This window comes from Tenrec ecaudatus, chromosome 9 (genome assembly GCF_050624435.1).
Source record: "Tenrec ecaudatus isolate mTenEca1 chromosome 9, mTenEca1.hap1, whole genome shotgun sequence".
Taxonomy (NCBI): domain Eukaryota; kingdom Metazoa; phylum Chordata; class Mammalia; order Afrosoricida; family Tenrecidae; genus Tenrec; species Tenrec ecaudatus.
In genome coordinates, this window is record NC_134538.1 from 30,060,092 (window position 1) to 30,087,786 (window position 27,695).

A 27,695-nucleotide genomic window follows, 5' to 3' on the forward strand; every position below is an offset into this window, starting at 1 on the left:
TACCACTTGTCTGTCAGTTTGCTTTCTGTGGTGGCTTGTGTGTTGCTGCGATGCAGGAAGCTATGTAACTGGTATTTCAAATGCCAGCAGGATCACCCAAAGTGACCAAGATTCAGTGGAACTCCCAAATTAAGAACAGGCAATGAGGAAGGAAGGAGCCAAAGAAAACCTTCGGCACAGCACGGAAACATTGTCAGATAATGGATGGAAGTAGAACATTGTCAGAGCTAGTGCCAAAGATAGGCCCCTTGAGATGGAAGACATTTGACATGTGCAACTTTATGCACAGTACACGGAAACTCTGCACAGTCCTGTGCCATCTGCACATTGTTCCACTGCCTGAGCCCATTGATGCAGCCACTGTGTCCGTCCATCACATTGTCGGCCTTCCTCTTTTTTGCTGCCCTGCCATTTTACCAAACATGATGTTCTTCTCCAGGGACTCATATCTCCTGACAAAGCATCCAAAGTACGTAAGACCGAGTCTGGCCATCCTCGCCTCTAAGGAGCACGCTGGGCTCACTTCTTCCAGCGCAGACTGGTGTGTCCTTTGAGCAGTCCGTGGGACTTTCAACATTCTTCTCCAGCGCCACCATCCAAATGCATCGATTCTCCTTTGGTCTTCTTTATTCAGTGTCTGACTTTCACCTGTATACGAGGTAAGGGGGAACGCCATGGCTCAGGTCAGGCGCACCTTAGTCCTCAAAGTCGCACCCTTACCCTTCAATTCCCTAAAGAAGTCTTGCGCAGCAGAGTTCCTTAATGCAATACGCCTTTTCATCTCTTCACGCATGAGCAAAGATCACAGATTAAAGCAAGACAAAGTGCTCGGCAACTTTAAACTTTCCTCCATTTATCATGATGTTACCGATTGGTTAAGTTGTAAGAATTTTGGTTTTCTTACATTGAGTTATAACCCACACTGAAGGCCACAATCCTTGATTTTTATCGGCAAGCGCTTCAATTCCTCCTCACTTTCAGCAAGTAAAGTTGTGTCATCTGCAAACGGCAGGCTGTAAATAAGCCTTCCTCCAATCCGGACTTAGTCATTGATTTAACCAATGGCAACGCATTTAAAAAACAATTGGGAAAAGAAAAGGAGCTTGAAGAAGTGTAGGCTGCAAATACCTTTTTTCAACAACACGGATGGGAACTCTACACTTCGACTTCTCCAGACGGAATACACAGAAAGTAAATGGACTACATCTGTGGGAAAAGACCACAGAGAATCTCAGTATTAGCACCGACAACCAGGCCAGGGGCCCATTGTGGGTCAGACTAATTGCTCAGAGGTAAGTTCAGATTAAAGCTGAAGAAAATGCAAATAAATCCACAAGAGCCAACATTCTATCGTGAGTCTGTTTGACCTGTGTTTTGAGAATAGCTTAAGAAACAAAAGCTTAAGAAACGAATGGCTGCATTGAACACTAGTGGCGGAAGGCCAGGAACATCATTCATGGAGAAAGGGACATTTCCTTCAGAATTAGGGAAAGAGAGAAAAGATCAGTGTGGATGTCAGAAGAGACTCTGGCACTTCATCTTGCTGGCTGTGATAGGGTTATAGCTGTCTGCCATCAGGGAAATCTAAACCCATGACTATCATCCAAACTTATGCACCTATCCGGAAAGCTAGTGATGAAGAAATTCTACCAATGACGTCAGTAAAATATAATGAAATATGCCATGATCTACAGTTAGAAAACCAAAAAGGAACACGCTCAGCGTATCTTAAACGGAAAGAATTCCAGAAAAAAATACCCCCCCCCCGAGATTTACAATATTGAATGATTCTATGGGCAAAATATTGATAGATAAGGGAATTCTCAAAAGAAGATCGAAAGAATACATTGAGTCCCTGTACCAAAAAGGAGTAGTATACATCCCAACATTTCAGGAGGGAACATATGAGCGAGACTCAATGGTACTGAAGGAACAAGTAGAAGCTGCATTGAAAGTATTAGCCCAAAGCAAGGCTTCAGGAATTGACTGAACCAGTCGAGATGTTTCGACAAGCTGATGAAGCACTGGAAACACTTACTCATCTATGCTAGGAAATTTGGAAGCCAGGCGCCTGGTCAACTGTCCAGAAGAGGTCCATATTTGTATCCACTCAAAAGAAGAGTAACCAATTTGAGAACGCTAAAATTATAGAATGAGGTCATTGATAGTACACGAAGTAAGATTTTGATGTAGATCATCCAATAGTTGCGGCAGTATTTTGGTAGCTGCCAGAAGTTCCAGCCAGATGCAGAAGAGGACCCGAAACAAGGAATATGACTGCTGATGTCAGCTGGATCTTGACTGAAGCAGAGAATTCTAGAAGGATGTTTACGTGTGTTTTACTGACTGTTCCAAACATTTGGTTGTGTGAAGATAGTCCTGAGACATGGGAAATTCAGAGCGCTTTACTGTGGACTTGCAGAACTTGTACATGGATCACGAGGCAGTTGTGTGAACAGGGCAAGATTTAAACTGCATGGTTTAAAATCAGGAAAGGGCACGTCAGGGTTGTATTCTCTCATGATACTTATCCAATCTGTGTGCTGAGCCAATCATCAGAGAAGTTGGATTATAGGAAGAAGAATTGGCATCAGGATGCCCATTTATTAACCTGCAATACGCAGCCATCACAACCTTGCTTCGGAAAGAGAAGAGGATTTTAGACCTTGCAATTGATGATCAAGAACGTCAGCTTTAAATAAGGATCACAAATCCATGTCAGGAAGACCAAAATGAAGATGAATGAAGCAAGAGGCAACATCATGATAAGTGGAGAAAAGAGAGAAGTTTTCAAGGATTTTGTCTTGTTTGGATCCACAGTAAAAACTCATCGAAGCAATCAAAAGGTTCAGTACATTAGGTAAATCTGTTGTACAAAAACTTTAAAAAAATCATTTTATTGGGGGCTCTTACAGCTCTTATCACCATCCATACAACCATCCACCGTGTCACAGTGTTGAAGAGCAAGGATCTGACTCTGCAGACTAAGGTGCGCCTGACTCGGGCCAGGGTATTTTCAATTGCTTCATATGCATGTGGAGTTGGACACTGAATAAGTACAACGGAAGAAGAATCGATGCATTTGAATTGAGTTGCTAGGGAAGAACATTGAAAGTACCAGGGACTTCCCAAAGGACAAACAAGTCTGTCTTGGAAAAAGTACAACCTGAATGCTCCTTAGCGGCAAGGTCGGCTAGACGTTATCTTACATATGTTGGACATGTCAGGAGAGACCAGTCTCTGGAGAAGGACATCCTGCTTGGTAAAGCAGAGGGGCAGCAACAAAGTGGAAGCCCCTCAGGAAGACGGATGACACAAGGGCTGCGACACTAGGCTGAAACACAAGATCAACTGTGAGGCTGGCAGGGGACCGGGTAGTGTTTCATACTGTTGGGCACGGGGCCGCTACGGAACTGACTCCATGGCACTTAACACCAACAACAACCACTGTCTGTGTGGATCCACTTTCCCCTGGCAGCATGCTTTGTCAAGGAAGGTGAGGAAGTGTAGCCATTAGCTAGGCTTGAATCAGCATCTTCTGGCCGTTCAAGAGGACACTGTGGTAAGGCGAGCTCGGGTAGAGACCTCCGAGGTACACATCATGTAGCTAGCTAAGGGTCACTAGACAGCTCCAAAGGTGCTTAGAAGGTTGAAGGACATTGACAGACTTGACGGTCATAAGTAGATTCAATTTGTAAAATATTCATTGCTAGGTATTCACCCATTCACTTCCTTTTCTCCCATTCCATCCCCCCTTCAGTGACATTTATTCTACAGACTGTTTTGATTAGTCATCCTATAACTTACTATCTCTGATTTTTATGTTTTGAAGATGCAACCATGTTGCCAGCAGTCTGTGGTGTGGTTCACAGAACAGCTGAAAATAATTTACTTGCTAGCATAATGTATAAAGCAGTCAGTGTGAGAAACTGTCTCTGTGATAGTAGATAAAAATAAACAAATGTGCCTCAGTATGCTTAATTTTCGATCCTAAGGCACATGCTTCCTAAATATGTACTCCCTTCAAAGATTGATGGATTCACATAAAAATAAAGCTATTATTTAGAAATGGCAGTTTTAGAGGTGATCTTTAAACCAGATTATTCATGCCATTCATTTATCATGCCCTCTTTTTAAAATCCACAATGGAAACAAGCTAACATCCTGTGACTACAATCCCATTTTCATCTGCCTACAGTCTGCACTGTTCAAAGGTTTGGCAGTGGTCCAGTCTGCAGAGCCTGGGAGTCGATTCTGATGCAGCCTGTGGGTAGGACAGGGACATACCCACTTAGGCATCTTGCCCCCATCAGGGTCATGGTGATGGTACTGCAGCACGATCACTGTCACAACAACAGAAAGACCGACGATGATCATGGTGCTGGCAAAATACTGGGCTGCAGAGAGAACAGACAGAGGGTGAGACCCAGAGGGAGAGCTTCTATGACACGACCCATGGCAGGGCAGCAGAGTCTGGGTCGTTCTGCCTGGATGAAGAAGCCATTTCCCCCAAGCAGAAAACGAACACAGGCAGTGTACTTCTCTGTCCACCTGCTAGGAAACCCCAGCACACTTTTGCCCCGGGGCTTTAGGGCGCGCCTCACCGATCAGTGGCACAGAATCAGATGTCGCAGGCATGATCTCAGCCACAAGCAGCATGAAGACGGTGAGAGACAGTAAGACTGTGATCCCTAGGAGAGGCACAGAAAGGTTCCTTAGGTAACTGATGACAAGGCTCTCAAGCTGAGAATCACAGGAGGCAGGAGCTGGAGGCAGGGAAATTCCTGACACTCTAGGCATGGCACCTGTGCTGATGGCACATGGCTCTTTCTGGGGACAGCCCATGCCCTTCCCTGGAGGAGCACAGTGGCCCCTGCTGGAGCCAGACGTTAGAAGAATCAATCCCCCCAAAATAGTTTAATTGAGCACACATAGCCCATTTTCTCTGTGACATTATTATTAAGAGGTAGTTTCTATAGCAGAAAATTTTTTTCTCCGTATTGACAATGCCATATGCAATTACATTGTATATGACACTGATACTAGATTAAACTGCTTGATGTCCACAATCACTGTAGCCAATTAAAGACTGCTCGCAGTTGAATCAAATTATTCCCTCCCTGGGTCTCCCTACTTCCCACAACTGGTACCTACAGGCAGCTGCCAGAGGGGGTGCCCACCACTGTCAAGGAGACAGTCTCTACACACACACTTGAGGCCAGGATGCTACTGTCAGATGATCCAAATGGGCCGTTGGGTCATCTGAACCAATGTCCATAGAGAGCCCCACTGAGCCAATCCCGTGACTCAGTCTCATGGAAACTCCTTCCTGCGTGAGGCCTGCCAAGCCCTAAGCACTTACCCAGGGAGATTTTCTCGCCAGAGTCTGCGGGCAGCAGGAACACCAACAGGGCCAGAGCAGAGATGAGCACACAGGGGATGAGCAGGTTGAGGCCGTAATAGAGGGTCCTGCGCCGCATGGTGACCGTGAACGTGACATCTGGGTAGGGCTCCTTGCAGCACTCATAGAACTTCTCGCTCCTTCTGCCTGGGATTCCTTCACGGAGAGGAGCAGAAGGAGTCGGCACTTGAATACAACCACACGTCAAACACAAACACACTCGCGTAGCTCGTTAAGGACTAAAAGGGTATCTAGTTAGTGCTTAGCAGACCTTCCCTGTAATATGAGTTATTTAAGATGACGTTAGAGAAAAGTGATAAATATTTTTGATGGGTTGAAATATATTATTAAAATGAAAGATTTTATTATACATGTATAAATGTTACATCCTTACGAATTTAATTTTTTTTCTGTTGTCAATACTAAATATAACTCACAAAGGGACGTTTGTTATCCCATCTGATCTTAGGAATATAGGAGGATTGGAATAATACAGAGATTCTTACAGGAGCCCCGGGGGCATCGTGATTACTCGGTCAGCTACTAACTGATGGATCAGCAGTTCAAAACCACTAGCCGCTCTGCAGGTGAAAGAAGGGTTTTTTTAGACTCAGCAACTCACAGGGGGAAGTTCAGCCCTATCCTGTCGGGTCTCTGTAATTCGGCCTTGACTTGACGGAAGTGAGTTTGCTTGCTTTGGTTTATACTAACACAGGAGCCCTGGTAGTGTTGAGGGTTAGGCTTTGGGCTGCAAACCAAAAGATGGGCACTTCCAACTCGGACGAAAAAGGAGGTGGTGTGCTCCATAGAGACTTACCATCTTAGAAGCCCTGGGCCCCTCTGAGTCGGTATCTACTCCATGGCAGTTTCAAAACGAGTACTGGAGTCCCCGGGCAGTACAGGTGGGCAACCAGCTTGGCTGCCAACGAAAAGGCTGGCGTGTAGAGTCCTCCCAGAGACTCCGTGGGAAAATCAGCTATTAAACACTTTTTTGAGCACTGATGTCTGCTCCAGCATCGTTGTACTATGACACACCTGAGTTCATAGTCTCAAGAATCAGAGTCTACTTTATGACCAATGTTTTCCTACTATGTTTTATACCGACAATGGCTTGTTTAAATGCAGTCCTCACCGTAACTGCCTGTTCCTCACAGAAAGTATCATCGGGCTGTCTACCTACTTCACATTTTCTATCTCACCATTCTCAGCAAATGATGGAGTATACTACAGGGCTCAATAAGCAGTCACACTGAAAAGTAAAGGGGCAAATTCCAAACTTTTAAGGAGAAAACAAGTCTAAGGCAACTTCCTCCCAAGCTATTTGCCAGTGTGTGTGTTTGTTCGCAAGCCTTCTCTTGATTTGTGCCCAAGGCACTTACCCACAAGATCCCACTCTCCATTGGGAATGTAGCCACTGATGTCTGCCTCCTGCATCTGCAAATCCAGGGACCACCCTCCGTAGGACCAGGATCCAAACTTGAGCTTGCACTGCTGCAGGTCGAAGGGGAACCAGCGCACATCGATGTAGCAGGAGCTCTTGAATATGCCTGAGAGGGCAATGAAGATGGTAAAACCCACCACAAGCCGATGGAGATGCTGTCTGAAATGTAGGACATTCCCGGCCTCCATAATCACACACTGCCCGTTACATGCAATGTAATGCCTCTTCTGCATGACTTAGGTTGCTAAGGAGGCTGCAGAACTACCTACAGGTCACAGCCATTGTGAAACTCTTTTTACATGAAGTGTGCTTGGGTGAGTGCCCCAGGATAGTTGCCCCGTGGATGCGGCTTAAGTGGACGCCCTGTTAGAGGCACCTCTGGTCTGATGCCACCCACGGGGTTTCAGGCCAATTTTTTTGTCTCCAAACTGCAGCGAAGCCTCTAGAGAATAAACAAATTTGACCCTTCTTGAAACTCTCTAGAGAAACAGCTCAGTTAAAGCTTCACTCTCTCAAAATCCAAGCACAGTACTGACACGCTCCATGGAAGAAGACTGTTTTAGGGGTTTTCCGTGTAATTTTCTGATTATTATGTGCATAATTGAATGCTAAATGATGGGGCAAAACTAAAAACTATAGGAAATTTCAAAGCAGAAAATAAAACAATGGAGGGGCTATATATGTGTGTATATTTGTCAAGGTGGCCTAGCAGTTCTTTAGGTTAAAAATAGACAAAATACATGGCTCTTTAGAAATACACCTGGAAGTAATTTTAACTACCTACGTATATTCTGATCACGAGCAGAACAAGAACTAATACGTTTACCCTGAAACCATATTGTTTACTCACTGCCATCGAGTCCATGTGGACTCACAGCGACCTCCTGTGGCTTTCCGAGTCTGTAATGGTTTACGGGAGCAGAAAGCCCAGTCTTCCTCCCTCAGAGTGGCTGGTGGTTTCGAACTGCCGACAAAGTGGATCACAGTCCAATGTGGAACCACTATACCACCAGGGCTCTTAATTTACATTTAAAAATGTGTCATGGCTGCAGATGGTTGGAAATGGCCTAAGACCTCAGAACCATCTTGAGCACACTATTCCTCTACATCGATGACTACCCGGCCTCGTTTTCTAAAAGAACTCTCATAACAGAAGCTGCAATACACAGGTCTGGGAAACGGAATACAAAGCGTATGAAAGACTCAGTCCACAGCTTCAGTCTGCAATATGTGTTTGGGAGAGCACTGGGGAGCTGAAGGGCTTCCATATAAATATTCAAGTGCGAGCTATCTGCCATTGAGGAGCTATGGCAGTGTCATGGAGTAAGCATTGGTCTATTGACTGAAAGGTTGGTGGTTTGAACCTACCAGCCATACTGAGGGAGAATGATGAGGCAATCTGCTTCCATAAGATTCTGAGACATGGAAACCCCACAGAGCAGTTCCACTGGGCAGTCTGGCTTTGGTTCTTGGTTATCTACCACTCACTGAGTTAATCACACATTCATATATTGATTATGGAGCATCCATCCCGGATAATTCTCAGGTTTTCAAAGTGGTGCATCCTGAGGTGAGAAAACCAGATTCTTTGCCAAAGAGGGAGAGTTTGCCCCCCGCCCCATAAATCTGAATGCAAAGACAGCTCTGTTGTATGTTGTGAGGTGAATCTTGGGGAAAGGGGGCTTTATACTTCTGAAAGAGTTACTGCTTCAGACCCCCAGGGCAGTTCTATCCTCTTCCATGAGTCAGAATCAACTCCACGGCAGTGATTTAAAAAAAAATTAACCATTTATTGGGGGCTCTTACAAATCTTATGACAATGCATCATTCATGATTTTTGCTTTTGTTTTTTTTTGGGGTGGGGGGGTGAGGTGAATTAGCAGGTAAAACCACTGCGAAGTGGGCTAATGGGTTAGGGAATGTGTACACCTGTGTGTGTGTGTGTGTGTGTGTGTGTGTGTGTGTGTGTGTAAGAAAGGATTCAGGGAATTAAAGCAAACAGTTAATCAGGCCTCATTCATAAATCAGGGTAGTATAGCAGGGTAGATAACCTGGGAAAAACCTATCCTGTGAAGGAGAACCTTATGAATATACACATGTAAAAGCTTATTATAAAGGTACCTCAAAGCTATAAAATCCCAGTGACCTTTCCATCTAATGGTTGATTTTTTTTTTTTATCCCAGTGAATCTGACCAAAAAAATCCTGGAAAAAGAATCAATCCTTGAAAACAGGGCAACAATAGTTTGTGTAGAAAAATAAAACGAGAAAAAAACTCATTCAGGAACAAATAATCAATCAGTTCTCTTCTGGAAGAATTTGATGTTGGATCCAATATCCTAAATGGTCATTAAGAATTCTCAGTAAGAGACCATTCCAACACTTTCTCAACAGCATCACTACAGTCCTTGAATTGAGAAAAAACACAAATTCTGAAATAGAAAAATAACACGTGTCTTAGGCTGACAGGTTGTAAGGACAATTAAGAATTATTGAACAAGGAAAACTCCCTTAAATTCTTTAAAGAACACACCAAAGCTAATAAAAATACATGATACTTGTTGCCAAAGATGGCTTGAGCAATAATTGTAAGACAAACCAGTTGGGCAATATATGAGGGAAGAATGGAGGGGAAGAAGAAGGACAGAGGAAAAATGGGGATTGAGCAAGACCCTGCTGGTGTAGTGGGTTATGCGTTGGGTGACTAACCATGAGTCAGCTGCTTGGTTTCAGGGGGAGATGAGACTCCCCAGTCTAGTAAAGAGTTACAGCTTCAGAAACCCACCGGGACGGTTCTACCCTGTCCCATAGGGCGGCTGTGAGTCGGCATCCACTCCACAGCAGTGAGAGTGAGAAAGGCAGAAAGTGCACAGAGCTCGTTCACACTAGAGCTGACACCTAAACTCACACATTATTAATGGAGGCAGGACAAGAGGAAACAGTCTTACCTGGAGGGAGGTATTGACAATGCCCAGAGGAATTAACTAAGATGTTGGTGTGGAACGTGGCATCAAATCGTTCATCAGCACTAGAAACGGTAAAAGCATTTAATGAGACAATATTACCAAGCAGAAGGTTTCTGAGTGCTTGGTTATGACTGAGCAGTCATGGCAAAAGGAGCAGCTCTGGCAGGGACTCTTGTTCATATGAGACAAGCAGCCTATGTGCCCATAAGGGCTCCTGTCTGGCTGTGGGAGAGTTTCTTTCTTTCTTTCTTTCTTTCTTTCTTTCTTTCTTTCTTTCTTTCTTTCTTTCTTTATCATTTAGGGCTCATACAACTCTTATCACAATCCATACATACACCAATTGTGTCAAGCACATTTATACATTTGCTGCCCTCAACACTCTCAAAACATTTGCTCTCCACTTAAGCCCTTGGCATCAGCTCCTCGTTCCCCCCCCTGGCTCCCCACTTCCTCATGAACCCTTGGTAATTTATAAATTATTATTGTCATATTTTGCACTGTTGGATGTCTCCCTTCACTCACTTTTCTGTTGTCCGTCACCCATGGAGGAGGTTACATGTAGATCCTTGTAATCAGTTCCCATTTTCCAACCCACCCTCCCTCTACTCTCCCAGTATCGCCACTCACACCACTGGTCCTGAAAGGATTATCCGCCCTGGATTCCTTGTGTTTCCAGTTCCTATCTGTACCAGTGTACATCCTCTGGTCTAGTCAGATTTGTAAGGTAGAATTGGGATCATGATAGTAGGGAGTGGGGAAGCATTTAGGAACTAGAGGAAAGTTGTATGTTTCATTGTTGCTACATTGCACCCTGACTGGCTGTCTCCTCCCTGAGACCCTTCAGTAAGGGGATCTCCAGTGGCCTACAAATGGACTTTGGGTTTCCACCCTGCACTCCCCCCTCATTCACTATGATATGCTTTCTTGTTCTGATGATGCTTGTTATCTAATGCCTCTGACACCTTGTGGTCATACAGGCTGGTGTGCTTCTTCCATGTGGGATTTGTTGCTTCTGAGCTAGATGGCTACTTGTTTACCTTCAAGTCTTTAAGCCCCCAGATGCTATATCTTTTGATAGCCGGGCACCATGACCTTTCTTCACCATATTTGCATGTTCACCTGCTTTGTCTTAAGTGATTGTGTCGGGAAGGTGAGCATCATAGAATGCCAGATAATAGAACAAAGTATTCTTGAATTGAGGAAGTGCTTGAGTGGAGGCCCAATGTCCATCTGCTACCTTGATACTAAACCTATAAATAAATGCCCATATATCTATTTCTCCATATTCATATATAGGGAGAGTTTCTTAAAGAACATCTTGGAAGGGACTAATTTCCTATACATGCACACTTCCTATTCATATAAATTGTGCTTTTGAAAATGTAGATACAACTGCTGACACAACTGCTGAAGCCAAAGTGGGTGAACAAGTAAATGTGATGAAGAAAGCTGATGGTGCCCAGTTATCAAAAGAGATAGTGTTTGGGGTCTTAAAGGCTTGAAGATAAACAAGCGGCCATCTAGCTCAGAAGCAACAAAGCCCATATGGAAGAACACACCAGCCTGTGTGATCACGTGGTCCCGAAGGGATCAGTTATCAGGCATCAAAGAGCAAAAAAATCATATCATTGGCTGCACACCTCCATGATATGATCGCCAAAGACAAATGGGTGCATAAGCAAATGTGGCAAAAAAAAGCTGATGGTGCCTGGCTATCAAAAGAGATAGTGTCTGGGGTCTTAAAGGCTTGAAGATGAACAAGTGACCATCTAGCTCAGAAGCAACAAAGCCCACATGGAAGAAGCACACCAGCCTGTGCGATCACAAGGTGCCAAAGGGACCAGGTATAAGGCATCATCCAAAAAAATAATATATATATGTATATATATATGTATATATCATAGTGAATGAAGGGGTAAGTGCAGAGTGGAGGCCCAAAGTCCATTTGCCAGCCACTGGAGATCACCTCACAGAGGGGTTTAGGAGAGGAGATGGGTCAGTCAGGGTGTGATGTAGTACCGATGAAGAACACAGCTTTCCCCCAGATCCTGGATGCTTCCTCCCCCCAACTACCATGATCCAAATTCTACCTTGCAGGACTGGATAGGGAAGAGGTCATACACTGGTGCATATAGGAGCTGGAGGCACAGGGAATCCAGGGTGGATGATACCTTCAGGACCAGGAGTGTGAGGGGTGATACTGGGAGAGTAGAGGGAGGGTGGGTTGGAAAGGGGGAACCGGTTACAAGGATCCACATGTGACCTCCTCCCTGGGAGATAGACAGCAGAGAAGGCGGTGAAGGGAGACACCAGATAGGGCAAGATAAGACAAGATAACAATCTATAAATTATCAAGGGCTCATGAGGGAGGGGGTAGCGGGGAGGGAGGGGAAAAAAAAAGAGGACCTGATGCAAAGGGCTTAAGTGGAGAGCAAATGCTTTGAAAATGATTAGGGCAAAGAATGTACGGATGTGATTTATACAATTGATGTATGTATATGTATGGATTGTGATAAGAGTTGTATGAGCCCCTAATAAAATATAAAAAGAGAAAAAGAAAATGTGCATATAAAAATAATGCTAACAAAATAATGCTAACAAATGCATTAGGAATTAAGAAGATAAGAAATGTCAATGTATTTGGGGAGATAAGAAATGGCAGATTAAGGGAAGAGGTGATTCTATTGGTAGAATTCTTGCCTTCCATCAGAAAAACACTGGTTTGATTACAGCCAATATATTAGGGCACGTGTGTTAGGCTGGGTTGACTAGAGGAACAAATTCAGTGACACTCATATAATGTGCAAGAGAGAGCTTTATATCAAGAGGTAATTATATATCAAGCAAACATCCCAGCCCAGTCCAGAACAAGTCCACAAATCCGATACTAGTCCATAAATCCCACTTTGGACTCATGCAGCCACATGCAATGATGCCGAATGCAGGGAGAGCCCAGGCTGGTGGGTGCAGACAGGTGGTGTTTCTGACAGCTCTCTGAGTAACTCAATAGCAAAAGTTGAAGCAGAGAGGGGGGAAGGTTCCCAGGACCCTCCTTATGAGGAAGTCACCCCACTAGGAGGCACCATCAGTCTGTGAACTGATTGACAGTCTAGACTCCACCATTACACTTCAAGTTGACATGAAAATTATGTAACTACCACAGCAGGTATGTGTGCTGTATTGTATTAGAGTTTAAATCTCTTTCAAAGGGCTACATTTCACAGTGGAAGCTCTAAATCCATTTATAGGTCTCCACATAAATTCACCCTCCACTGAATTCTTTCTATTCAACCAGCAGCAGGGAATAGTTTTGCCTTCAGGGAGAATGCATTAGAGAGTGGATTACTGTCATCCAGAGAGAAGCAGTATAGCCCTTAGGGATTTTCCCGGGTGTGCCTGAATGGAATTTGAGGCACATCCTGACTGCCTTGGTAGGAGGGCACTCAGTCAATCTTGCGTAATTTTCCCTCTAAAATAATGTATGTGTCCCAGTCGTGGTCCCATTTCCGCATCTGCACAGCTGTAACTGTGATATATTGATCTGCCACCTACCATGCTTCTATGAATGTTCCCTTCACCCTCTCAGGTTCTTTCTAAGCTTCTGAATCTCTGTAAATTGTTGGGCACCATTAAGACCCCCCTGCTAATGTTCTCCTTCATGCAGATGATATTCTTTGTCTTTTCTTATTAAAGACGTCATAAATGTTCTCTTTAAATTATATCTGAGTTGTGGGCTATCCTTTACATTCTAAAACACTGTGATGGTGAGTGGGTTTCAGTAGAACTTTCAGAGTTAGGTCATCTGGATTGACAGTCTTGGCCATCTACTTCAGAAATCAGTCCATGAAAACCCTGTAGGTCACAGTGGCACAACCTGTAACCAATCCTGACTAGATGGACTCAACGTAGTTAACAACAACCAGTGTAGAAAAGTCGGACATGGTCATCTAACTAGTTATACAGAGCATAGCTTTTAACACCCTCAGTTCCTGGCTCTAGTCCCAGGGTGGGACTGAGTCCAGCTTGAAAAATGGAAGGTGCACAGTGCAGGAGGGATCTGAGTGAAGCAGAGCACAGAGGTCCAGGGCCATGTTTGGAGGATATGACAAAGGCTTGTTGAAGAGAAGAAGTAAACATTTCAGACAAGTGCACCTAAGCCCCTCTCCCTCTCACCTAGTCCCTTCTCATCTACAGAACCTACTCTACCCCGGAGAAGGAAAGATAGAAAAAATGAAACAACACAAGGAGCGAAACAAATAGTCCTACATTTACATAAAACTAAATGGTCTCAAGAAAACAGGCAATAAATCAAGGCACTACAACCTAGAATAAATTGTTTCTTATTCTGGTAACTCTGGGACCCCTTTGTAAGGTTTACCTGAGTCCCACTTACCCTAAACTAGCATTTCTGCTCATTTCCACACTTCCATAATCATTCCTATTTCTGTTGCTGTTAGTTGTTATTAAGTCTCCTTTGACTCATAGTTGTCTCCACACACAGCATAACAAAACATCATTTATCTTTGAGCATGGTTTAATCTAGTATTATAAACTTTGAATGCCTTATAACCTATGGGGTTTATCTTCTAGTATTTATTCTGTTGTGATCTATAGAGTTTATATTGACTGATTTAAGGGAGTAGATCTCTAGGTCTTTCCTAGTCTACCTTAGTATAAGAACTCCATTTAAACTGGTCCACATAACTGATCCTTTTTGTATCCGAGATACCAGTGGTATAGGTTCCAGCATCACAGCAACACACAATCCTCCACAGTACGACAAACTGATAGGTGGTTTCTATTCCTGAGGTCCCCTATAAGAAAACACAAAATCTAGAGATGCTTGAGAACAACATGCAGAATGAAGGACACAATTAAGAGTAGATACAAAATAAGTATCCAAAAAGCACAAAAGTATGACTAAATATGTTTTGAAAATTTATCTCTAATAGTCTCAGAAGAACATCAACAGCATCATGAACATAGGAAAATTACTTGTAGAAGACATTTTTTAATACGTGGGAGGTATGGCTGATAAAAATGAATGGTTTAATCCAGAGTATTGAAATGACATGTAAGAGAGAAGACAAGGCTAACAGATCTCAGCTAAAAGAATTTATATCAATAAACAATATTGATAGGGAGAAAATCACCAAATAAATAAGGTTCAAGAGCTAATAAGAACCACTGGAAAATGATGGCAAAGAATACAAGGCACCAGAATCTTAGGATCAGGTGTCAGATAGTTTGTTCCCCATATACATTTTCATAAGCACGGACTTGTAGAGGTCTAAAACAAAAAAAAGAAGAAATGAGTTTCAGGGACAAGGGAACAAATGAGCTAAAATTGATGGAGAGAAGGGTGTAGGATGCCTAGTGGGGCTTAATCAAGGGCAATTTAACAGTGAGGAATTACTAAACCCTGAATGAAGGTGGAACATGATGGTGGAACAAGAGGAAAGTAAAAGGAAATAGAGGAAAGAACCAAGAGGCAAAGGGCAATTATAGAGATCTGAATACAGGCATGTACATATGTAAATTTATTTATATATAACCAGAGGGAAGTAGATCTACGTACTTATAGCTGTATGTTAAGAATTAAGGTAGCAGATGGACATTGGGCCTCGACTCAAGTACTTCCTCAACACAAGAACACTTTGTTTTAATAATCCGGTACTCTGTGATGCTCACCTTCCCGACATGATTGCTGAAGACAAAATGGTTGCATAAGCAAATGTGGTGAAGAAAGCTTATGGTGCCTGGCTATCAAAAGGTATAGCATCTGGGGTCTTCAAGGCTTGAAGGTAAACAAGCGGCCATCTAGCTCAGAAGTAACGAAGTCTACATGGAAGAAGCACACCAACCTGTGTGATCACGAGGTGTCGAATGGATCAGGTATAAGGCATCATCAAAACAAAAAAAATCTTACCATAGTGAATGGGGGGGAAGGGAATGCAGAGTGGAGGACCAAAGACCATTTCTTGGCCACTGGAGATCCCCTTGCAGAGGGGCATAAGGGAGGACATGAGCCAATCAAGGTGTGATGTAGCATCAAGGAAAAATACAACCTTCCTCTAGTTCCTAAATGCTTCTTCCTCTGCCCTCTCCCCCCACCCTCCCACTATCATGATACGAATTCTACCTTGAAAGTCTGTCTAGACCAGAGGATGTACACTGGTACAGATAGAAACTGGAAACACAAGGAATCCAGGGCAGATGATCCCTTCAGGACCAGCGGTATGAGTGGCGATACTGGCAGGGTGGAGGGAGAGTGGGTTGGAAAGAGGGAACCGATTACAAGGATCTACATATGACCTTCCTCCCTGGGGGACGGACAACAGAAAAGTGGGTGAAGGGAGACGTCAGACAGGGTAAGATATGACAAAATAATAATTTATAAATTATAAAGGGCTCATTAGAGAGGGGGGAGCGGGGAGGCAGGGGAAAAATGAGGACTTGATGCCAAGGACTTAAGTGGGGAGCAAATGTTTTGAGAATGATGAGGGCAATGAATGTACAGATGTGCTTTACACAATTGATGTACGTATGGATTGTGATAAGAGTAGTGCGAACCCCTAATAAAATGATTTTTTAAAAAAGAGAATAGAGGAAGGTTGGTGTGGTGGGAAAAGGGGGAATCAATCATAATGATCTACACACCACCCCCTCTCAGGGGGACGAACAATAGAAAAGTCGGTGAAGGGTGACAGAGGATGATGTAAGATATGAAAATAATCATCTACAACCTATCAAGGGTTCATGAAAATGATGATTGCAACGTATATACAAATGTGCTGACACAATGGATGGTGTATGGATTGTGATAAGAGCTGTATGAGCAATGAATAAAAGTATTTAATACAAAATGGGTTTAGTTCAATAATTTATATTTTATTTCTTTGTTTTTTCCTAATTTTTCTGGTCCAATAAGTGAGATGTCCAAGATAAGAAATAGGCAGTGAGTGTAGAAACAAAGAGTCCAAATTAGAACATGATCTTAGTAGTCTCTGGGAAGAGAATTCTATTGATTCAGAGCAACAGAGAGGAAAAATAGCAAGTATTTAAAAAATTATACGAAGAAAACATTTAAAAATCTGTATTAATAATAAGGAGAACTGTAATTGGGGGATCCTGGGTTCAAGAAAGTCATAGATGAAATGTAATGTTCAAATATATTGTGATGAAACTGGAATGGAAGAAGGAAGAACAGGAGAAAAGAAGGGAGGGAGGGGGAGGAAGGGAAGAAAGAGGGCGGAAGAAAGACATGGCAGGAGGGAGGAGTACAGCGAAGGGAGCAGTTAAGAGCAGTCATTTGGGTTAAAAGGGGCATAACCATGACTTTTACTTCCAACCACATACAGGGAAAGCGAGAGTAAATATTCTCTGATTAACTGCACTCTCTATCTGCTTGTTCTAATGAGTCCCATTCTATGATCAGTTCAAAATAGCTTAAAAAAAAAAGACCTTTCCTTTCAAGTTCACTAAACATATTCCCTTGATTTTCAAACAAGTTTCTGTGGCGTCCTAATAGTCTATGGAGGGACTTCAGCATTTCTGAAAGTGTTTGATTCCAAAGTACTTCTTTATTTTGAAGCGGTCACAAAGTCAAAACCACATTCAAATGTCTGTTTACAAAATTTTAACTCCACAGAGACTGTTGTGGCTGTTTGCTGCCAACCAGTGGACGGACCCTAATTCATGTTGGCTCCATTTACAGTGGAAGGGAACACTGCACTGTCCTGCAGGCAACGTATTAATTTATGTGCCCTGATTAATTCTTTTTAGGGCAGAAGTTAAATTAAGACTCCTCTTGACATTTATGTACATGCATTTGAACCTCTTGTAAATGAGTCACCAAATAAGACTATCTTTTGCATTCTCTTTTAAAACTCAAGTTTCCCCCTACAATTACAGCACAGAGGGTCTACCCCAGACTCTGAACGTGTGCCCATCATTATGGCGCCAGCATTAGAAGAAACTGACCACCTGACCAGAGGCAAGTTATAAGATATATAATTTTGTTTAAGTTTGGGTTCCTTCTTGTCTGTTTCACATTTATAATAGTGACTTTATGAATATCTGTTAAATCAGTGATTCATCTCTGGAAACAAAACAAAAGACACCTGACCTCTTTCTCTTAGTATTTGGAACAATTTAACTGATTGAATAGACTCTTGGTACTGCAAAGCAAATGGATAAAAATAAAATTTTAAATGTTACCAATAGCAACTGACTACCTGTGTGACATTTTCAACAAAAATAAATATTGAACTAGTTGGGATTTTAACACTGTAACTTCTATCAAAATATAAATTTAGAAATTGATTATTAAATGTTAAAAATTATGTAGTGTCTTGAGAGTGTTTTTAGGGGAATACTACCAACTGTATCTTAGGTATTTGTTTATTAAAGGTAGGTCTAGAATAATGCCTTCAAGCATTTTTTGGTCATGTAACTTTCTTCAATCAATATTTAATTTTATATTAGGTGAGGATTTGCATTTCAGATCATCAACTTTGTATCCAATAGTTTAAACTACAAATCAAAGGCCTCAATAGTTTACCCTCTATTCATTCCTTGATTTCTCTCCTCCCTCTTGTGGACGTCTATATTACTTTTACCCAGGAACACATATTAACAGTCCAATCCATTGCTTTAACTTCCCTCCCCCCCCACCCCCCCTTGGAAGTCTCCAAAGTCTGTTTCCTTTGGTATCAAAGTCTTTTTCTTGTTTTATTTCTCCCCCTTATATTAGTAGTCTCATATGATATTTGTCCTTTTTTCACTGGCTAATTTCATCCAGCATGATATGAGTTGTGGTGGTGGTGGTAAAGTACATCCTCAGAATGATCCTACTATGTGAGGCCTTTTCCCTTTAAGAGCGCCTGGTTTCTTCTCTTTTCCTCTAGCCAAGGATTCCCTCGGGCTTCTAAGGATAAGTGGGATGATCAGGGATGACTGTGTGAAAAGAGCTTTGGAAGAGGCTTGCCCCGCCTTATCGCAGACAGGTGACAAAGGTAAAGGTCTAGGGCAGAGGAAGATACACTTTACAGATGGAAGAGCCAATCCTGCTCCTCAACACAATCTAAAAGTTATTTCAGAGCCACAAATACATATTTTTTACAAAGAAAAGAAATCACCATCATCTGAATAATGTTCTTTAAATTTTTTCCGTTTTACTTCAGAGCCACAGATGCTCACAAACTGAAGCTTCTGACCCTGGTCTAGGGCCATGGCCACTACAGATTGACTGTGGACGGAGAGTAGGTCCTGGGTTCCTTAGTGGAAGCAGAGGACCGAGCATGTTGTCAGGATCTAAAGGTGAGCAAAGTGCTGCAGGGAGGAACAAAGAGGGCACGGTTGGTGTACACACTTGGAGGTGGACTGAAGGTTTCAGGAATGGCTCATTTTGCCTGGACCATGTGGCGAGTGTTATGTTGTACCAAGCAGTAAGTATAAATGGAACCTAGGAGCAAATTGTGGGGAAGAAGTGCATGTAAGTTTAGGCATTCCATCCTTGCTAATGAGGCAGTAGGATGAGGTGCTCCATTCTAAACTGTTTTCAGACATCAGCGGTGGAACTGAGAAAGCTCTGTCGACCATGTGACCCCGTGGGTTTGGGTTGAGACTTCACCCTCAGTATTCCTCAGGGTCCCACACAATGCCTAGCTCCTCCCTGAAAGCGCTCCTGGTCTTAGGACTGGAGCTCTAATCCCAGCCTTACACTCTACTGCTTCCCGACTCAGCTCCCTTTATGGTGCTGATGCCCACTGCTGAGTATAAGGAATTTAATTCTCAGCCAGGAAAGTGGGAAATAATTGTGTCATTTAGAGATAAATCACCTGACTAAGCAACTCCTCTGTGAGCGCCCTGAGAGAAAAGACTACTATCACCAGAGCCCGGCAACTCCAGCCCCAAGAGGCGGGATCAACCAACTAAACATGACAAATTAACAAATATTAATTAATAAGGTTTCATGTGAGAGCTGTTCTCTTTCTTCTCTGCTTACATATTCTTGAGGGACTTGAAGAGGAAAGACTAAAATTACTAAAGGAAAGTGGAGGACCCATGTAATTCAGAAACGGTTTCCTGATTTATGGATGTTGGACTTGCTACTACCCACAATCTTGTGAGTCAATGCCTCAAAATCTATCTCAACTTTACTTTCCATATATGTCTCTATATGGGCCCATATATGTCTCTTATCTCTCTATGGGCCCTTGCTGTGTAGTGGTTATGCATTGGGTGCCATCAGCAAGGCCCTCAGTTCAAAACCACCAACCATTCCGCAGGAGAAAGACGGGGCTTTGCATTCTCCTGAATAGTCTCATAAACTCACCTGGGCAGTTTGACCGCGTCCTACAGGATTGCTGAGTCAGAATTGACTCTATGGTAATGAATTCTTTTGTTGTGTTTTTAATTTACCTTTACACAAAACTAATTTCACTAACATTGAGTCAACTGAAATTCACAGTGACCTATAGGGCAGAGTGAAAGCGCTCCCTTGGGCTGCTGAAGTTGTAAACCTTTATGAGAGCAGACAGCCTCATCTTTCTCCCTTGAAGTGGTGGGTGGGCTTGAATCATCGACCTAGGGGACAGCAAGCTTAATTTCTATGAAATCTGGGCTCTCTATAGACAGATATAAGATGATAGATAGATAGATCAATAGATAGATAGATAGATAGGGATTAGGCCGATATAAATTAGGTAGATGTGTGTGTGTGTGTGTACGTACAGAGATAGATGTGGTACACAGATAGAGAAAGAGCAAGGCGGGGGACAGTGCTTGTTTCTTGGAAGCACAGCCACTCTCCATTGACTTTAGTTCTTGTCTCTCAGGTTCCTTCTCTCCCTCATCTTTCATCATTTGTGTGTAGGTTTAGTTGCATCTAAACAACCAATAGCTAGATTAAAAATATAATATTTGAGAAACCTTTATCTAAACTATCTGTTTAATTTATTTACTTTTCTCTTCTTTAGTGAAATTTTGGGTTTTATTTTTACTAACTATTTTTTGCCTTTGATCATGTCCTCATCTGACAGCAATGCCTTTTCTCTAGGCTTCCCATATCCCCTATCCACTCACTCCATTACCTACTTTTAAGTTAAGGTTTATGCTTCTCGTGGTTACTCCTACATTTTTAAATCATGTACTCCATACAAAAAGCCAGTCTCTTTACGCTTTCCTAGAGCAATGTACAATTTAAAGTTTTAAACCCAGGCATCATGTTTCAAGCTTTATGCTCCAGTATTTCAATTCAACCTTGTTTTTATTATTCCAAAAACTAAGCATTTAAAACCTGTTTATATTTCCCTGAAATTTATTTACCAGTTCTTTTGCTTTCTATTCCCCCTTGTACCGTGTTCCTAAAAAAACCTATATTAGTTATTAGCAGTGTAACTTGTACATGTTTATGGTAAACACTTTTAGTCTTATTTTCCTGAAAATGTTGTCATTTCACTCCCATGTAAACTGTAGTTTAATTGAGGACGGATTTCTAGGCTAACAATTACTTTCTTTAAATATTTAGAAATTATTACTATGTTGTTTCTGGCTTCGATTGTTGCCTTTAAAGAGTCAAAAGACAATTGAATTGTCCTAACTTTGTTAGTAACCTTTTTCCTTTCCTTGCTATTTACTCATAAAATGTGTTGTAGCTCTTGAATCAGATAATTTGTACTTATGACCAACATTATTAAAATCTCAGCTATTCTTTGGGAATATGGTATCTGTAAGGGTGTGGAGAATGTTTGTAAGGAAACCTATGTATCCTGTATAGAGCTGAAAAGTGGCCTAAAGCTCCCATCTGGCCTCCTCTAGCTTCAGTCTGGAAAAGGAGAATTCAACTCCCAGACTGATTGTCACAAGGCAGACGTCAGACATTCTTTTTTACCCGACTCTGACACCAACTGTCCCCCACACAGCACTCTCCTTCTCTGATGGGATCAATAATGATCTGCAATTGCTACACAGAATTGACAGACAATGCTCACAGTTATGGGGGTTTGTTAGGGAAGTTAACAGGTTGCTACAAGTTAGGATAAGGAAACATTCAGGATACAATCTTTTGCCCAAAGCCATGTGATCCCTTGGCTTCTATCTTGGTCCATGGGCCAGAGATTGGTACTGCTTCTCTGCTCTGTTTCATAGTCTCAGTGCTGTGCAGCTTCTGGGGCTTCAAGAGCCTTCAGACAGGGAGATCACACATACTCCATTGGTGACTCTTCGTTCTTTATGATTGTAAGATTTTCTGTTCCTGCTTTGGCAATGTCTTTCTTATTCCCAAAGGAATGTAGAAACTGATCAGTCACCTCTTTGGGGATTCTCACATCTTACTGGCTTGGTCTTATTCCCTCATTTGGTGGAAATTTCAAAAACATGAGTGAGTCATAAGTAATCTCACTTCCCACGAGTGTGCTGTTTGAGAGTTCTTCTTCTAGCCTGATTGCTTATTTTTGAACTATTTTGAAATTCTAGTAAGGTGTAGGTAGTTAATACTCAACTCACTACTCTTGAGCCAAGTTTGACTCACAAGAACAGAGTAGAACTGCCCCTGTCGGTGTCTGAGACGCTACATCTTAATTGGAGTAGACAGTCTCATCTTTCTTTCGAGGGGCAGCTGCTGATTTCAAACTGTTGAGCTGGTGGTTTTGAACTGCTGAACTTGTGCTGAACTATAATTTAGCGATTATTTGAATTCCTTCCTATATGGATGTGAATTGTTGGTTTTTTTGCAGACATGGCACCCATAAGGAGATATGAATGGAGTTAGCCTGGCAATCAGGTAGCAGCTTGAATCCTTCCTCTGGAGGTGTGACAGATAAATGGCTCACCGGAGGCCGGTCCCCTTCTCTCTCTCCCCGGTGGTTGGACCAGCAAGCTGCCTGAGTTAGCTGCCCTGCTTCAGCATGTGTGCTGTGATACCTGTGGGCTGACCCAACCCATGGATCACGGTAGACTGTTGCTGGGCCATGCTGGGGTGCCAGCCCACCTTGCCTGTCTGTGGGCAGACTTCCCTCCTCTTGCCACCACTGCAGATGCTGCACCGCCCATCAGCCACTTTGCACTGCTACCTCGTGAGGCTCTGCTGTGACCTGCTTCGCTCCACTGTGCTACTGGCCTCTGCCACACCTCACCACTTCATCTTCCCACTGTCCGCTTCCTTGGCTGCGTGAGTTGGAAGGGCCTTCAGTGTGTTAGCTGTCCCACGAAAGTGAGTTGGACTGAGCTCTCTGAGCTGCTATATAAACTTATCCTCTTACATACATACAACCATAAGTGTTCCAATCTTGCTTCTCTAGAGAACCCTGCCTATCACAACAAACAAATCGTGCTTTTGTATTCATTGACTTGTTTCTTTAAAAATGTTTTTATTGGCATATAATTCACATTCAATTTAAAATGCCTTGAAAATGATGATGACAACATATGCACAAATGTGACTGATCCAACTGATGTATGGATTGCATAAGAGCTGGAAGAGCTCTCAATAAATGATTAAAAGCAATCCACATTCAATTTAGTCATTCGATAACAGTAAGAAGAGAGATGCAATCATTATCACAAACGATTTCAGAACATTTCCCTCTTATGCTTATTGTTGTTAGGGACCCATTTCACCCCAGTCTCCCTTGCCGTGCCCCTACGTAGTTATTAATCTCATTACTGTCTTTATAGGTTTATCTATCTTGGATTTGTTTTTCTAGTATTAATTTTTTATTAAAAAGGATTTATTAGAAGCGGGTGCTTCAAAAAAAAGGATTTATTAACTATTTATTGTGTTTATTGAATAGCTACTATGCTCTGTTCAAGATAATTTTCTGGGTTTTTTTCCCAGTTTTATTGGCACTTCTTCCACATATCATACAATTTAATAGCTCAGTCACATCAAGAAGAGTTGTGAAGTCATTACCAAAAATCAGTCTTTGAACATTTTCTTCTTCCTTGTACTCATTGTTAGTGTAATTATTTTTTTAACTGTGGCAAAAATAAACACAACAAAACATTCTCCAATTCAACAGCTTCTATATTTCTAAAGTGCCATTGTTATCCTGTTATGCAACCATTATTGATTTCTTTTTCCAAATTATTCCACCATCATTAACATAAACTCAATGTCCCCTAAGCAAAAACTCTTCCTCTTTCACCCATAGTAACCATAGATCAACCTAGGTTTCTTTTTTTTAAAGTGCTTTTCTTGCTATAAACTTCACATATCATACACTTCCTTTATTAGGTCACTTTTAAAAAGGGTTTGTAAATACAGCATCACAATTAGTTCTAGTGCTCCCTTCCCCTCCTGCACTCGTTGTTGGCTCCCCAATTCCCCTCACTTTCCTGTGTCTGTGTCCTCAATGAAGCATTATATTGGTTAGTCTCTCTATGCATTCACTCCTACTGTGTTTCATAAACCGAGAAACCCAATAGAAACGATATAAATAAAACAGAAAAAAGAAAATGATAATATAAATAAAAAACAAAGGGTAAGAAATTAAAGACCATTGACAATATTTTAAAAGCCAGAAAAGAAAATTCTGTTGGGGAACAAGTGGGAAATATTTAAGCCGAAAGCAAATTTAGGTTAGGTCAAGTGGGAGGTCAACTGGCCAAGTATCATATTAAACCATGATTCGATTCCCATAATCAAGTTTACAGATGGGATTTGCTAGAGGCTGATAAGACTAGATACTCTGCAGATATATTTTGGGTCCCCACTGTCCCCCTTAGCCTTCTATAAATTGGGGGTTCACAATTTAAGTTCTGCTACCCTTCTCTTCATATTTGGATTTTGTTATTGTCATCTTTGGATCACACAGGCTTGTGTGCTTCTTCTGTGTGGACCTAGTTGATGCCTCAGTTAGATGGCTGCTTGTTTGATTACAAGCTTTTAAGGCCTCAGGCACTATTCCAGTTGATAGCTGGGTACCATCTATTTTCTTCACTACATTTTGCTGTAGCACTCTTACCCTCAGTGTTCTCTTCATGAAGGTGAATGTCAAGCAGGGACATGTTATAAGAATTAACTGTTCTTGGATTGGACTAGAAGTAAGTGGGGGTCCCTATTCTGGATTTCATATGTAAAAATCATACAAAACACAAAGGTTTGCTTTTTGTTTAGAAGGTGTGTTTGTATGTTTGTTAAAACAAAGAACAACCGGTAACAATGGCAGAACAAAACAGAGTAAAACCTCAATTGAAAAGAAAGCAGAAAATATTAAGAACTGAGCCAGGCAAGGATGACTCCTATCATGACTCTTACTCAACATTGTGCTGGAAGTTTTAGCTACAGCCATCAGACAATAAAAAGAAATCAAAGGAATACAAATAGGCAAAGAAGTGAAACTCTCCTTATCTGCAGATGATATGATCCTACATACAGAAACCCCAAAGTCTCCTTAAACAATCAAGGAATTTGGCAAGGTAGCAGGATACAAAGTTAATCACAAGAAGTCAATTGGATTCCTGTGAAAAAAGACATTTAGATAGCAGTCCATTTACAACAACCACCCAAAAGATGAAATACTACTGAATGAACCTAATAAAGTACCAAATGAACTATACAGGGAAAACTACAGAACATTACTACAAGAAACTAAAAAAGACCTACATAAATAGATGAAAATCTCATTTTCATGGAAAGCAGATTTAATATTGTTAAAAGGACAATACTACCTAAAACAACCTACAGATACAATGTAATTCTAATTCAAATCTCAAATAAATTTTTTAAAGAAATGGAAAGACTAATTACCAATTTCATATGGGCAGGCAAAAGACCCAGGATAAGCAAAGAACTTCCTTAAAAGAACCAAGTAGGAGGCCTAGCACTGCCTGACCTAAAAACCTACTTCATAGTCACAGTAGGCAAAACAGCCTGGTACTGGTACAATAAGAACTACATAGACCAATGAATTTGAACAGGAAACCCAAACATAAATGCATCTAATCTTTGACAAAGGATCTGGACATATCCAATGATAGAAAGATGGCCTTGTCAATAAATGGTGTTGGACAAACTGCATTTCCATTTGCAGAAGAATGAAACAAGACCCATATCTCACCTCATGCACAAAAGTAAACTCAAAGTGGATAAAAACCTAAATGTAAACCCCAAAGCTATCAGGACCACCAATGAGAAAACTGGAACAAGTTTTCGGGCCCTATTGCAGGGGATAGATAGACTTCCAAGTATAATGAAGGAAGCACACACAGCAGAAGACAAAAGAGATGACGGGGACATGCTGAAATTACATCACCTGTGCACATAAAAAGACTTCATCAAAGGAGTAAAGTGAGAACCCACAGATTTGGAAATGTTGCTTTTTCCCCACCAATGACACATTGGACAAAGGGCTAACTACCAAAATATATAGAATTTACAACAGCTCAATAATAAAATAGCAAAACCCCAATTAAGAAATGGGAAAAAGATATGAAAATACATTTCACCAAAAACGAAGTACAAAAGGCTAACAAACATGAAAAAATGCTGATGATCACTAGTCATTAGGGGGATACAAATTAAAACCACAATGAGATACCACTTTAAACACACAATGCTAGGTCAGTTCAGAACATCAAATGATGGAGAGGATTGGAACTCGTATCCACTGCTGTTGGACTTATAAATATGTACAGCCACTGTGGAAAATGATATGGCAATTGGAATGATACTTAAAGCAATTGGAAATTGAAGTCTCATATAATCCAGCAATACCACCATTTGGCTGGTTTAGTTTAGTTCCCAATGTGTGAAGCAAAGAAGGAGTGTATGCATAGTGGTAATAACTGATGTAAAGGTTTATAGGGAATTTATGGCTGGGGGTAGGTGGTAGGGAGAGTAAGGTGATTTCAGGAGTAAACAATGAAGGCGGGATATGGGAGGAAATACTAGAACTGATTGTGATTACACAACTCATTTTAAAGGTGGCTTAACCAGGGGGAGAAGGGGAATGTTCAAAAATTGATTGTAATGATTGTATAATTCTTTTTGATATGAACGAACCATTGAACTACTGAATTGTATGATATGTGGATTAGGTGCCAATAAAACTGCTGAAAAAATAAAATAAAATGGGATAATAAAGGCACAAAGTGAATAGATTACATGAAAAAAAAGGAAACAACTTTAAAACGGTTCAAAGGGGACATCAAATGGTAAGACATCATGTTTTAAGTTAACTTTCTGCAGTAATTGACCCTACAGTACACTCTGACAACAAAGTCACTGACATACCAGGTCCATAGTCGGAGGAGATTTGCTGGAGCCTTGCTCCATATGAGGAACCTATAATTGGATTTTGGGATTTCACTGTCATTTATAGCCATCTAAAAATTGGGTATTCAGAGTTTAAGCTCTGATACCCTTCCCTACTTCAGATTTGGATTTTATTATTTATAGTCATTGGATCACTGGTGAATTATGTATTTGTGTCTTTTGATCACCTTTTCATTTGATTATTTGTTTTTTCTTAACGAGGTGTTGCAGAGTTCTATGGATTTTAGTAATTAGCTTTTGGTAGTTACATAGTTTCATGTCAATTTGATCTATAAAGTGTAGGGGTGGAGTCTAGCCTGTCAATCAGGGCACGGCCTGATACCTCCCTGTGGGCCTGGCCTTCTCATAAGGAGGGCCCTGGCAACCACCCGCTTTCTATCTCTGCCTTCACCTACCTGCTGTTGAGTCACTCAGAGAGCTGCCAGAGTCATTGTCATTGTATCCACACAACTTTGCGCCCATCAGTCTATGGTTGGTATTTCTATATTCTGTATCATTGTATGTGAATTCGTGAGTCTGAAGATAGATTTATGAACTTGTACCAAACCTATGCACTTGAGTTGGACTAGGCTGGGATGTTTTTCTGTTATACAATTACTTCTTGATA

General features: G+C 41.7%; 1 protein-coding gene across 3 annotated transcripts in view; it reads right to left on the bottom strand.

The window, feature by feature from the left end:
- The window catches only part of LOC142456729 (neuronal acetylcholine receptor subunit alpha-7), a 106,237-nt gene that overhangs the window by 11,735 nt on the left and 66,807 nt on the right, over positions 1–27,695 (bottom strand). For all 3 annotated transcript variants that reach the window (XM_075557961.1, XM_075557962.1, XM_075557963.1), the window contains 5 exons: positions 9,790–9,869; positions 6,781–6,948; positions 5,363–5,557; positions 4,605–4,691; positions 4,288–4,397 (listed from right to left, as the gene is read on the bottom strand). In XM_075557961.1, the coding sequence (XP_075414076.1) occupies positions 4,288–4,397; positions 4,605–4,691; positions 5,363–5,557; positions 6,781–6,948; positions 9,790–9,869 (640 nt within the window). The remainder of the gene's footprint in view (positions 1–4,287; positions 4,398–4,604; positions 4,692–5,362; positions 5,558–6,780; positions 6,949–9,789; positions 9,870–27,695) is intronic.